Below are 14,140 nucleotides of genomic sequence, written 5' to 3'. Positions count from 1 at the left end.
TAGTAAGAGACGATCACGTCCAATGTAAAGAAATATAAAAACCCATAGCTCCTAAAAAGGAGTCAGATCAATTTACATTAAGAAACGAACTATAGCTCATACTAACTGGGGTAATAAATTTACTTATAGAACGAACACTGGCATGTTTACGTATTGAACTGATTATTGATACATTTACACATGTTAACACTGTTAAACTGGTTAACATTGTTTAACATGTTAACACTTTTAAACAAGTTAAAACTGCTACATTTCTATATAAAACTAAACACTGGTAAATTTATTTATAAATCTCAACACTTGCATATTTACTCATAAAACTGAGCGCATATTTACGTGTGGGACTGAACACTACGGGTTATTTTAGTTTAAGTTATCCAGTTTTTTCAACCAGCTTTTTGTTTATTCGTCGGTTCTTATTGGCTTGATTAGAGAGCTCTTTCGAGTCATTTTTTGTTCCTTTTTGAAAGCATCGTTGCAGGGATCCCTTTCACATTGGTCGGTTTCACTTTCATTTGTTTGTTCATTGCCACGCAACGAATCTGCTACAACTTCAAGACCCGTCACTTTTTCTTTTATTGGATCACTTGTGAGACAGGTTGAAATTATTTTCGTTTTAATTGTTTCTAGGATATCCTCTTTTTTATCATTTTCTGGGACATATTCTACCTTTTCCTTTTTCTTATCTTCAACTACTTTGGAAAATAATCCTCTTATAGTGCCAGTACACTTTTCAGCAATTATACCAATATCATCCAAAACTGGCACATTCTTTTTCCTTTCCAAGTAATATAATACTCCCAAAGTTGCAACAGTATAAAACACTGGAGTTAAATTAAGTATAAATTTCATTCTGTAAAAATTATTAATACCCATAAAACGACGTGTCAAGTATCAAGACCCTATCAAAAATCAAAACTAATATAAAAATTTTCAGGTGCTTTTCTAGTTTTAACTAAAATATTAAAATTATTGCTCCTACACCATAAATATTTTTGCAGTTTACATAATGACTTTAGCGATCCATGATAAAAAAATTATTTTCATTAAAATTTTCAGTAATTACTCTAGTTTCAATTCACCAATCAATTTTTTTATCTGGGTTGAAGCGGTAGCTAGCAACCTAGTAAGAGACGATCCTGCCCAATAGTAAAATAAAATATTCCATAAATTCTAAAACTAGAATCATATCAAAAACATCCGGGTTGCAGCGGTAGCTAGCAACCTAGTAAGAGACGATCACGTCCAATGTTAAGAAATATAAAAACCCCTAACTCCTAGAAAAATAGTCAGATCAAAACAGAAAGTACACCATTAGAACCGCCTTGTCCGAATTACATTAAAAGACGATCTTTGGAATATTTCCGGGATGCAGCAGTGGCTAGCAACAGCGGTAGCTAGAGAGTTGTTCCATGGATCATTTTAAGGGATTTTATATTAAAAGACGATCATTGTAATAGCAAACCATTGAATACATTAGAATTAGCTACTTGATTGTTTGAGGTTTTACATAAAGGATCTATTCTGTAAATAGAAAATTTTGTAACTATCATCGGTACAAAATTCTTTTCAGTTTTTAAAGTAAAAAACAAACTTCCAGCCCATAGTAACAAAAAAAAAGATTATAATTTCATGTTAAAGATTGATCAATGATGTCATAATCATATTATAGTAAATATTGACCTCTGGCCTATTTAAATTTTAAATTAAAAGATTTTAAGTCGATATATTAAAAAATTTTCCCGATCAAATAGTTCGTGGTAACAAACTGTACAGTTAGAGTGACTCGTCTCAATAGTAACTGAAACTCTTAAAGTTCTAGTACCCCTATTAAGATTAAAAAGAGATTGGAGATCAAGCAGCCTCACTCCCTAGCCCATTCATTTTCCAAGCACATCCAGTCAAAATTTTTAGACAGCTATTTTGTTCAGCATAGTAGGACAGTCCAGCAACTATGTCTCAATTGGGTGTGTCAATTCTCGACAATTATGCATTTGCACCTTTATACTTTAAAACCAAATGTTGCTTTAAAAATAAATCAAAAGGTACTGTGTATATGGTTGCCAATAAGACACCGAAGCAATGTCTCTAAAACGACTCGGATTATTAAGTTGAAACCTTCGGGGCTATTACCATTGCTATTTTTGCTCTTAAATTTTAAATTAATCAAGAGAATTTAAGTGTTCCAGGTTGTTAAAAAGCATTGAGAAAATGCTTTGGAAATAATAGTAATTTTTATTTTTCAGGCTAACTTGAGGAGGTATAAAATGAAATTAAACAAATTTATTTGTGTCCAGATTAAAAACTGTTGAAACAATTTTTCCAACATACAAATAACCAGCCAAACTGTGGCCTGTTATAGAAAAAAAAACGAAAAGACATAAAATATCAATTTTTGTGAAAATGAACAGAAATTAATAAAAAAACTTTTTCCTCAAACCAGTTTTTCAAAGAGCTCGATTAAGCTAAAAATGAGCAGAAATTAAGAGAATAAATTGAATTTACTTCTCTTCATTTCTTCCTTATTGGAGCTGTTTACTTTTCTTTGAAAAACCTGTTTTTGGAAAAAAATTTCTTCGATTAATTCTTTGATAACGACTCTTAAAACACAAGAATCGTTTAATTAGACAATAAGAAGCGCTTTTTAAAAGTACCAAGAAACTTTAGTATGAAGAGCAACGTTTTGAGGACCCCTTTATATCATCATCATCATTTTATTTAAAACTCGTCACAAAAAAACTGGGCAGAGCCCAGAAAAAAAAAATACAGAAAAAATCAAAATAAACAAAAAAGAAACAACAGAAATAAAAACATACTTTGACAACTACAAACAAGGGACAAACAGAAATGACCAAAAATGGGAATATTTCTGGCATCCAGTAAAGAAATCACGAATACGCCTCTCAAAAACCCCAGCTGTGTTTACCAATTAATACTTTCTTTGCAGAAAAGTTAATTGTTCAAGTCGGAAGTTCCATTAAATACTTTACCAATTTAAAATAAAGGTGATGAACTTGCTTTCTCTTACCACAATTAAGAAAAGACCAAACATGAGCAAGGTCAAGTAAGTGAGGAACTGTTAGAATATTATATAACTGAGAACGGTGAACTCTACTCAGATACGAAACGTTGGAAGACAGGTTGGCATACTCAGCCAAGATCTTACTAGCATAATTTTTCATTACAAGGTTTAGAGTTTCTTTCAGATTTGCTCCAATAGGCACACCCAGGTAAGTAAAGCTGCTAGCAAATTGAACCTCAGAGCCGTCTAGACTTATTGAATTTCTATTCCCTTTATATTTGAATGGTAGAACAACTGTCTTATTAGTATTAAAGCTCAAACCATGATTTCATACTCTTCTTGGAGAAGCTCAAAAGTCGAAGAGCATCCTCGGAAAGTGCAGGAAAGATTCAGTAAAATAAAGTTTGCGTTGGTAACGCAAACGTTACCAACGAGTAACGCCTCAAGCAAAACTGTGAAAATATATACGAGTCAAAAGCTCTTGTAACATCGAGTGCATACGAGACCAAGAAATCACCTCTTTTTTCAATATCCTTCAGCACATTTATCAGAAGCATTTTCACTGTCAATGTCTTCAATGTCTCTTATCAAAAGTGACTCAAAGAGCTTGAAAATGGGACACGACGCGGTAATGGGGCGATAAAAACTGCACAGAAAAGTGTATCTTTTGCCCTTTTTAAGGATGGGAGCTATTTGTCCGATACAAAATTGCAAAGGATAACACACCGGACAAGGATCATCTAAAACAGTAGTGCTAAATGTAGCTCAATTAAAGGACATGCAAATTGCAGGTGCCTTGCTGAAATAAAATCGACACCAGAGGAAGATTTTTTCTTTAATTTCGGAATCAAAGAGTGAACAGCATTTGGCGACACAAACAGGAAAGATTTCGACTTATTTGAAAGAACAAAGTCAAGCTGTTTTTGAAAAAACACCTCCGTGCTTTTGTTGGGAGCACTGAGCTCCCTCGTGAAATATTCACCCCACTTTTTTTTCAGGCACACTAGCACTCTGGGCTTTGGCAGGTTTACTATACTTCCATAGTTTGGAAGGGTCTTCAGCAACATGGATTACATTTTACTGAAACACTTTACTGAAAGACTCGCATGACACATTTTTCCAATCTCGATACGAATCCCGATTCGATTCGTTATTTTTAAGCGTAGGTGTGGAGGAATAAAACAAATAGAAATAGGAAGGGGGTCTGAATAGAATCGTTTTTGTACAACTTTGACCTCTTAACTATTGAAAGAACCAACACAGTGGTCCATGTTAGACGGAAAGTGATCTGAATAGAATCCTTCTTGTACAACTTTGACCTCGTGACTGCCAAAAGAAGCAACAAAATGATCTATGTTAGAGGTTGAGGAAAGCGGCCCAAAGTATGAAAAGCTGTCACTCTTAGGCCATATATAGTAGTCGGAAGGAAAGCAGCCCCAAAAGAGTTGTGACGGGGGAGACATTATGTTAGTCATATCTACATTAAAATATCCGCTGATAATAACATGTTGAGAGAAAACTTTTTGAGAGAAGACTGTTCGTTGTTGTAATTTTTTGGCAGATATACATTAATTATAATATGACTTCCAAGCTTAGTGGTAATAAAGTAATCAGTCTCTTTTAATAGCTTGCAAGAGAATCGGGATAAAATAGCGAGACTACAAGATGGTCTGCCTCTCTGCCCTACAATTGCACTATGAAAGAGAAGATGAAAATTAGTAAATAGTGGTAGCAGGCTTTGGCGGTCTTCCGACAGAAAATGCTTTTGAATCAGCAATAGGTCATGGGACTGTAATAACTGCAAAAGAATTGGGATTCGATCGTTAACTTTTCCACTAATGTTCCACGACAAAATTCGGCAGCTGAATCTCATTTTGAATCCGATTTACCTTTCAGCAGAGCCTAGGCAATAGGCATTTGTAACTGCAACATGGATGACTATCTGATTTGCAAAGAGCACATTTTGTGGGTTTCTGGCACGGGTCTGTTTTAGAGCTTACATGACCTTTTTTCACCACAAAGGAACAACAAATTTCGTTTGTACATGTAATTGAAATATGTCTGTATGATTAGCAATTATAAAATCGAATGGGTAGGAACAAAACTCTTACTAGGGAATCGTTCGAAGCTGATCACTAATTGGAACTTCATTGCTCGTAATAAATCCTCTTTTGTTTCCAATTTCAGTCTGAAATACTTTGCTTTGCTCGACTACAATTTGGCACAAGAGATTTGACTTCATCAGAGGTCAGATTGTTTGGGACAAGTCAAATTATCCCAAATTGAAAAGGACTTTTAACCTTAGCACTAATGGTGCTGTTAGAGCTACGAAGCCTATTTTCTATTGCGTGAGAATCGTATTTCGATGCAGTGATAACTTTCCAGTCCCCTTGGGTGCACTTTAGCTCAATAATTTTTGAGCTAACGTCATCAATGCTTGCTCTATGAAATCCTTCCTTGATTCCTTGATCATTTCCAAAACATTGTCACTCATAGCAACCTTTGCGGAAATTTGAACAAGACAGTTCCCGTTCGTCCATAGGATCCCTTTTGCTTTCATAATGTCTTTTTTTTAAAAACTGGGCTGCTCTCTTCACGACTATATCACGGCTTCTTACAATTTCTACTACACTTGACAAAAAGTTTAATACGGGACTCCAAATGAGCTTACTGGTCATCCCAAACATGCAACAACATCAACACAGCAAGTCTAAAATCATAAGCCGCATTTCAGAGGGTAAGTTTTTATTGATAGGTAATATATCAAGGTCATTTAATTAAATGAGCAAAAATATCCAAAAATAAATACATTCTAAGACCACACTGGCTATACATGACATATGAAACTAAGAGAGGAAAGAAAATATACAAAATCAAAAAAGGTGAGAAAACAAGGATTTTGTCAGCCAGTGGCAAAACATGAAGATGAAGAACAAGAAAATATTTTGACAAGGACATCCTCCAAGTCGTTCCTCAGTGCTAAACAAAAAAGAAAAAAAAACAAAAAAAAGAAAAGAGAAAAAAACGAAAATCTAACCTTTCGAAATTTACCCGACAACGACAAAACAGACACTAAATAAAATCAAGTAGGAATCAATGAAAAGAATTTACCAAGATGATTGAGCAAGAATCCTTTGCCTTGCAATTGTTTAAGCTGGTCTACAGTTTCGGTTTTCATTAGAAATGCAAATAGGTTCTCTTAAGCTAGACTGGGCGAAAATACTGATTGAGTCATTTAAAATTAAATTGTTATAAATTGGGCATAGTGAAATATCTCCAGTGTCTCTATTTATAGCCAAATTTCTGTTTATGTATTTTTTTTATCTCAATTACCTCTTTGAAAGATTGCGGTAGGCCATTTACAGTAAATATTAAAGTTGCCTCCTCAAAAAGAACCAGTTGTGTAGGATTTTCAAATATATGCAGGGCCAAAGCCGAATCAAAGATGTCATTTTTATTTTCCAATCTCAGGGACTTATCTATTGAAATTTTGTGTTCGTGCAAACGTTCACCAAGTTGTTGATTGGTCCTACGAATGTCAAATTTCCCACATGAAAATGGGATTTTGTAGACCCACCACCTAGTACAGGGTCAGTTTTATCTTTCCTGAGTTGAAAAAATGTTCAATTTTTTGTTCAGTTTTGAAAGAAACAGAGAGATTATGTTTATTTAAAAAATTTCCAAGTTTATCGCTAACAGAAAAAAGAAAAACACAGAAAAACATCCTTTCTTGTATGTTTTAATTATAAAAAATACTCCTAGCCTTGAATTCTCTATATACAGAAATCTGACCCATAATGATCGGTATCTACATTTCTTTTCAATCAACCTCCCCCCCTTCAGTGAAAAGGGGGGTAATTATCTCTTTAGTCGACAGAGTTTTAAGAATCTGTTCACGTAATTATGTAAATTCTGAATTAAACTATGTCAAAGATATCCTATTCTGCAATAGTTACCCAATAAACTATCATAGATGCATAGATTAATATATCATAGATAGACGATTAAAAAAGATAAAACAAGAAAACAGGGAGCCCGTCCCCCTTTATTCAGTTATTCCGGCAATTGAGAAAAAAAATTCACCACTTTACAATACATCTCAAAACTTAGCGATAACCTTGGAAAAAATTTAAATAAACATAATCTCTCTGTTAGTTTCAAAACTGAACATAAAGTTGAACATTTTTTCAACTCTAGAAAAGATAAAACTAACCCTGTACTAGGTAGTGATGTCTACAGAATCCCGTGTTCATGTGGGAAATTTTACATTGGTAGGACAAAACAACAACTTGGTGAAGGTTTGCAAGAGCACAAAATTTCAATGACAACTTGGATTTGGCCTTGGCCCTGCATATATTTGAAAATCGTACACATCTGGTTCTTTTTGAGGAGGCAACTTTAAAATCTATTGTAAATGGCCTATTGCAATCTTTTAAAGAGGTAATTGAAATATATTTTTTCTTTTCTTTTTTTTTCTTTTTTGTTTAGCACTTCTTCTTCTTCTAATTCACAGCAGGCGGGCTATTCAGTTGGTACTATTTAGCCCTCTTCTTTTTGCTTCTCTCTGTGGGCTACAGAGCTACTGTCTTGGTTGTCTCTTATTTATTAGATATTCTCATATATCTTTCAGTAGATCTTTTGACTCAAGGAGTTCAAATATAAGATGATAGATATCGATTTCTGTGCTCTGTGTGCAGGTATAGTTGGCTAGGCTCTTGGCAGATAGTGAGATTTTGTGGTGTTTGAAGTATTTTAACAGTTTACAAAGCAAGGTATGTTGTGCAGACGTCAGCATATTACATTCAAATAGGCAATGGTCAATTGTTTCATTATTCATATTACAATACCTGCAAAGAGGGGACAGGGGAATTGAACCACTTGAATTAGAAAGCTTATATGAGAATGCAAGGAAATTTAGTCCATTTGTTCCAGAACGAATTCTATGATAGATTTTAGAAAGATACTTATTTGGAAAGGGGGAAAGGATAGGATTAATCTTATTAAAATTAATATCTGATAGCCTCCATCGGAAAATATCTCGAATTGGGATTGGTCTCCCACTTGGCTGGTCAATATTTATAGCATTTATAGCTATTTCATCAACCTGATGATTACCACTTATACCAAGTGGCTAGGAATATACTGAAAATAAGTTTTTATGCCACTTGAAGCAAGATTATCAATAATACTGAGACAATGATAAGTGTCAATGTCCAACTTATACTGAGGAGCTGAGGCCAGCAACTCAAGGCTTGATAAAGAGTCGGAATAGATGATAATATTATTCGAATTTGCAATCAAAGGTTGGTTTTGCTTAAGGTGTTCTAATGCCATGATTATGGCATTTAACTCAGCAGACACTATAGATAAATTATAAAATAATCTCTCGCCCATTGCAATTTTCAGGTGAGGAATGAAAACACTACTTGCAACCTTCTCATTCATTTTTGACTCATCAACAAATATTTGGAAGTGATTTTTATAGGTAATTGTATTAAGTTCTGCAAAATTATTCTGGACAAAAGCAATGGGGGTTAAATCTTTATTCCACTTTGAAAATTCAGTATTTATTATGGGAAATGACCAATTCCATGGAGGGGATTGGGGGAAAGTAGGTGCAATAGAATTTGCAGGTACAGGGAACTTCTTTTGAATATTGGCATACTCATCTGCAATACCTCTATACATGGCTGGATTTCTTAACCAATTATGTAATGTGTGTGAGCTATTTGATTCAATTTTTGTAAGATGTTTTGTCAAGAGAAAGCTACGTCTCTCCCTTATTGTTGTTAAACCACTCTCCATAAGCAGAAATTTGGTGCTGTTGGGTTTTCGAAAACCAGATATAAGACGTCGTGTATCATTTAGAGTTGTTTAGATTTTTTGTATCTGGGTTTGTGCAACTACATCGCAAACGATGACTTCATAGTCAATATGGGGTCTTATATAGTAATTATAAAATCGAACTAAGGTTTTCCCCTTACAATCCCATGATTTGGAAAGAAGTCTTTTTATTATATTTGCTTTTTCATAGCATTTTTTTAGTGTGTTTGAAATGTGAAGGTGGAAATTAAGTTTTTGGTCAAGCATGAGACCTAGGTAATTAATATGATTATCTTCTGGAATAGTTGTTTTATTTAGAGTTAGTGTTGCATTAACATGGTTTCGCTTCCGGTGAAATTGGATTATTTTTGACTTGGTGGGTGCAATGGGTAAATCTGAATGTTGAGAGAATTTTTTGAACTGGAAAAGTGACTTTTGCAGATTTGACTGTGCTATCTGAAAGATGTTGCCAGATGACCATAGCACCAGATCATCAGCATATTGTAGATTCGTGTGGGGTAGGTTCATGTCCCAGAGATATAGGGCAAATAGAAGGCAACTGAGGACTGCTCCCTGAGGTAGGCCTTTGGTTATTGTCTTTTGGGGTGAAGAGGCTGAACCAACACAAACGATGAAACTTTGCACTTCTATGAACGATTTAATAAAGGATACTAGCTTAGGGGGTACTCCAAGGTTTGCAAGTTTATTTAAAAGGATTTGGTGGTTCACATTATCATATGCCCCTTCAAAATCTAGGAAAGCTGCCACTAGGACATTATTTTTTTAGAAAGATTCATTTATTGCATTTGTTAGCAAAATGAAAGCATCTGTTGAGGAGTGGTGTTTCCTGAATCCAGTTTGAGTGTGTGGGATCATATTATTTTTTTCAGCAAACCAGAAGAGTCTTTGATGTATCATTTTCTCCATTATTTTCCCCATCACAGGTATAATCATTATGGGCCTATAAAACTCAAGGTTATCTTTTGGTTTATTTTTCTTTAGGATTGGTAGGAGGGACAAATATTTCCATATATTGGGGAACTTAGAAGATGCCCAAGTATGATTATAACAATTTAGTAGTTCTTGTTTGTATGAAGGTGTAAGATTCTTTATCCATGTGGGGTGTACAATGTCATAGCTACTGCTAGTTTGGTCCTAATATGATGTATTGCATTATTCAATTCCTGGATTGAAAATGGATTGGTTATGTACTCGGATCCTGGGAGTGGTTGGTAACTTGGGTTCATAGGAATTGTGGACAGTTTGCTTTGATTATTTGATGTTAGCTTATTAACAAAAAGAGTTGCAAATAGGTTAGCTTTACCATTATCTTTGTCATAATGGGTATTATTATGTATAAGCTCATACAGGAGTGGGTTGGGGGAAGTCTTTTTCCCACAGATGTGGCTTATGACTTTATGTACAATTGGCTCATGAGTGTCTCTGGAGAGATTATTTGCAAAATTATTCCAGTATTTATATTTAGCATCTATTATAGTCCTTTTTAGATTAGATTCTGCTTGTAATTTTTTTAATTATGTAATAGGTGATGGTTTTTTTATGAATTCTGTCCTAGCTGCCTTTTTTATCCTCCATTTATTTAGGCACTCATTTGTCCACCATGCTTTAGGAATTTGTTTAGGGAATGTTTTCTTAGGTGTTGTCTTGGGGATAGCATGATTAGCTGTATTTACTAGTAAAGATGTCAAGGCTTCAGCATGTGTGTCAACTGTTGTGTTAGAAATGCATGAACTTTGGGTGAAACTTGTAATTTCATCATTTAGCTTATTTTGGAACATAGACCAATTTCCTTTAGTGTTCATATATTTGGAGGTATGAGATAAAGTTTCAGCAGGTTCATTTAGGGAGCAAAATATAGCCAAGTGGTCAGTACATAGACTATAAATTTTATTTATGTAAATTTTGTTCACAAATTTTGATGACACAATTTGTAGGTCAATTGTGGAGAATCTGCCACTTTTGGGGTTGAAATATGTGTTCAGGTTTGGAGGGGTAGCAACAGCTAATTCATTATTATTTGAAGTCATATTCTCATTGAATTTACCAGCTTTATTTGCTGGTTTATTCCCCCACAAAAAGCTGTGGGCATTGAAATCACCACAAATAATGATATTTTTTTACATATTAGAATTACTTATATAATTAAAGAAGTCCTTGGCATCTGTAGTTTGGCCATTAGGGTTATAAAAGCTTATTATGTAGGTTTTTAAATTATTCAGCCAAGCACTGATACCAATTACATCAACATCATTTGCAAAATCTGGAAAATTGATGCCACAAAATTTTATATTATTATTAACTAATAAAGCTATCCCACCTCCTTTTCTCTCTGAAGATCTATCCTTTCTCAGGATAGTATATCCCGGAGACTTAATTTGTTGATTTTGGGTTAAATGAGTTTCCTGGAGGCAAGCAATATTAATGGAATTATTATTCATAAATGATATTAGTTCATTTAGCTCATTTTCTGTGAGGGATCTTACATTCTATTGGAGTATTGATATATGTTGTGTTGTTGATTTATTCTTTATATGACTGTGTATCAATGTTCAGCTTTGTTAAAAGTAAAGCAAGATCTTTTTTTGCTTGAATGAGCATATCATCAGGGATGTAGATTTTTGCTAATTCTGCAATAATTTTTGTTTTCTGTAGTTGATGTATGTTCATGGCCTGAACTGCATTACAGTTTAGAATGAATAAGCATATATTTGGGGATTGCATTTTTGGTTGTGCATCCTGTTTGTTGGTTAAGGGGTTGATTCCTGGTAGTGTTACTGGTTTGTTTCCTCTTGGGAGGGGGGGCCAGGCTGACCTCATCTCACCTGAGAAGGAGGCTTGTTGACTTGGTGATTCCTTCTGATAGAGATTTGAGCTAGGGGGCTTAGAAGAGGGGGTTTTAGATGGGGTGCTTGATGCATGGGGGGCATTTGACTGGGGGGCTTTGGTTGGTTTCATTACAGGCTTTATTTGGTATTGTTGGGCAGCATTTGCTTCCATTGCTGCAAAGGGATATGGGATGGCTTTCTCTGTTGATATTTGGAGTGTTAGAGCTCTTTTCTTGTATGCAGGGCATAATGATTTATTTGTAGATTCATGTGGGCCTTTGCAATTGATGCATGTAGGCTGAGTGTTGTTGCAAGTTGTCAGCTCTTTAGGATGGAAAGATTTACAATTACTACACTTTTGGAGAATTTCATTGCATTTGTTTGTCGTGTGTCCCAGTTTGAAACACTTCTGACACTGGATAGGCTTAGGTTTGTATTCCTTGTGTGGTTTGATTTGCCCAAATAGGAATAATTTTTCTGGGATATCAATTTTATCCTTCCGTGTGAATAAGAAGGATCTACTGGTTTTTGGGCCATTAAAGTTAGGTTTTCCAAGTTGGGTAACATCCTCAACTGGGATTGTGTTTCCAGCCCTATCTGAGAGGCCTTCTTTTAACTCCTGAGTAGATATCTCTGGGGGAACATTATAAACTACTATTTTTGTTGGTGATTGTTTTGGGTTCCAATTAGATGCAATAATTGGGATATTCAGAAGGGATTTAAGGTTAATTATTGTATCTGCTGATTTCTGATCTTCTACAGCTATTAGCAGAGATCCATCACGGTCAATGTTAAGAGAGAACATTGATTTTAGCAATTTAAAAATTGCAACTCTTATTGCAGTGATCATTTTTATTTCAAAGGGGGTAGTGGGAGTAATTTTAAGGTAAATTCCTAAGTTTTTGGAGGGAGGATCTTGGGAAGGGAGAGGGGAAATGCTTTTAATTGGGGAGATTTTTTTCCTTTTTTTAGAACTTCTAGAGAGGACCTCTTGAAACCCATTATCATCATTTATGGTTACATTAGCCCCTCACTTATCATTGTCCTATTCTCCGAATTGGAGCTATCATTAGAACTTTGAGATAGCGTGTTTGACCAGCCGGGGTGGGTATCATTCACTATGACACTTTCACTGGAATTTGATTTGGGATCTGGGGGGACTTTTTTTTTTGGAGGACTTCTAATCATTGCCTATTGGAAAAAGCTTTAAACACAAAAATAAAACTAAAACAAGAAGGGAAAATAGAATGATATCAAACCGTCTGCACTATACTATGGGGAGGATAAACACCACAGTATAGCCCTGAGGATGAGTTGAGCAGGATTGGTTTGGTACAACTACTGATTAGAAGCGATAATAATCACAAGAAAATATATTTCGATTTTCTTATAAGGTTGCTGTTGCTGTTGACTGAGGACGACTTGGCGGACGTCTTCTTCTTCTTCTTCTATTTAACAGCAGGCGGGCTTTTCAGTAATACTATTTAGCCCTTTTCCTTTTGATTCACTCTGAGGGCTACAGAGCTACTGGCTTGATTGCCTCATATTTATTAGATAATTTCAGATATCTTTCAGTAGATCTTTCGACTCTAGGAGTTCAAATATAAGATGATAGATGTCGATTTCTATGCTCAGTGTGCAGGTATAGTTGGCTAGGCTCTTGGCTGATAGTTAGATTTTGTGGTGTTTGAAGCATTTTAGCAGTTTACAAAGCAAAGTATGTTGTGCAGACGTCAGCATATTACATTCAAATAGGCAATGGTCAATTGTTTCATTATTCATATTACAATGCTTGCAAAGAGGGGACAGGGGAATTGAACCACTTGAATTAGAAAGCGTATACGGGAATGCAAGAAAATTTAGTCCATTTGTTCAATAATGAATTCTATTATTAATCTTAGAAAAATACGAATTGCGTATGCGGAAAAGGATGGGATTTATGTGATCAAAATTAGTGTCTTATAGTCTCCATCGATAAATATCTTTAACCGGGATTGGTCTGCCACTTGGCTGGTCAATACTTATAGCATTTTTTGCTATTTCATCAACCTGATGATTACCACTTATACTAGAGTGGCTAGAATGGTACTGAAAATAAGTTCTTATGCACCTTGAAGCAAGATTATCTATAATACTGAGACAATGATAAGTGTCAATATCCAACTTATACTGAGGAGCTGAGGCCAGCAACTCAAGGCTTGATAAAGAGTCGGAATATACAATAATATTATTTGAATTTGCAATCAAAGGTTGGTTTTCCTTAAGGTGTTCTAATGTCATGACTATGGCATTTAACTCAGCAGAAATTATAGATAAATTATTATATAATCTCTTGCCCATTGCAATTTTCAGGTGAGGCAGGAAAGCACCACTTGCTACCTTCTCATTCATTTTTGACTCATCAACAAATATTTGGAAGTGGTTTTTATAGGTAATTGTATTAAGTTCA

The 14,140-nt window shown here is 34.8% G+C and overlaps 1 protein-coding gene across 1 annotated transcript in view; it reads right to left on the bottom strand.

Annotated features, from left to right (window-relative positions):
- Nucleotides 1–402: 402 nt before the first annotated feature.
- LOC148947761 (ADAM 17-like protease) overlaps nt 403–14,140 on the bottom strand; it is a 55,656-nt gene continuing 41,918 nt past the window's right edge. Inside the window, exons 6-7 of the mRNA XM_089096000.1 lie at nt 3,029–3,320; nt 403–824 (exon numbers count right to left, since the gene is read on the bottom strand). Coding sequence (XP_088952126.1) covers nt 403–824; nt 3,029–3,320 — 714 coding nt within the window. The remainder of the gene's footprint in view (nt 825–3,028; nt 3,321–14,140) is intronic.

Source organism: Artemia sp. Qi Xiang Cuo, chromosome 10 (genome assembly GCF_049724085.1).
Source record: "Artemia sp. Qi Xiang Cuo chromosome 10, ASM4972408v1, whole genome shotgun sequence".
Lineage (NCBI taxonomy): Eukaryota > Metazoa > Arthropoda > Branchiopoda > Anostraca > Artemiidae > Artemia > Artemia sp. Qi Xiang Cuo.
This window is presented reverse-complemented; position numbering and strand designations above follow the sequence as displayed.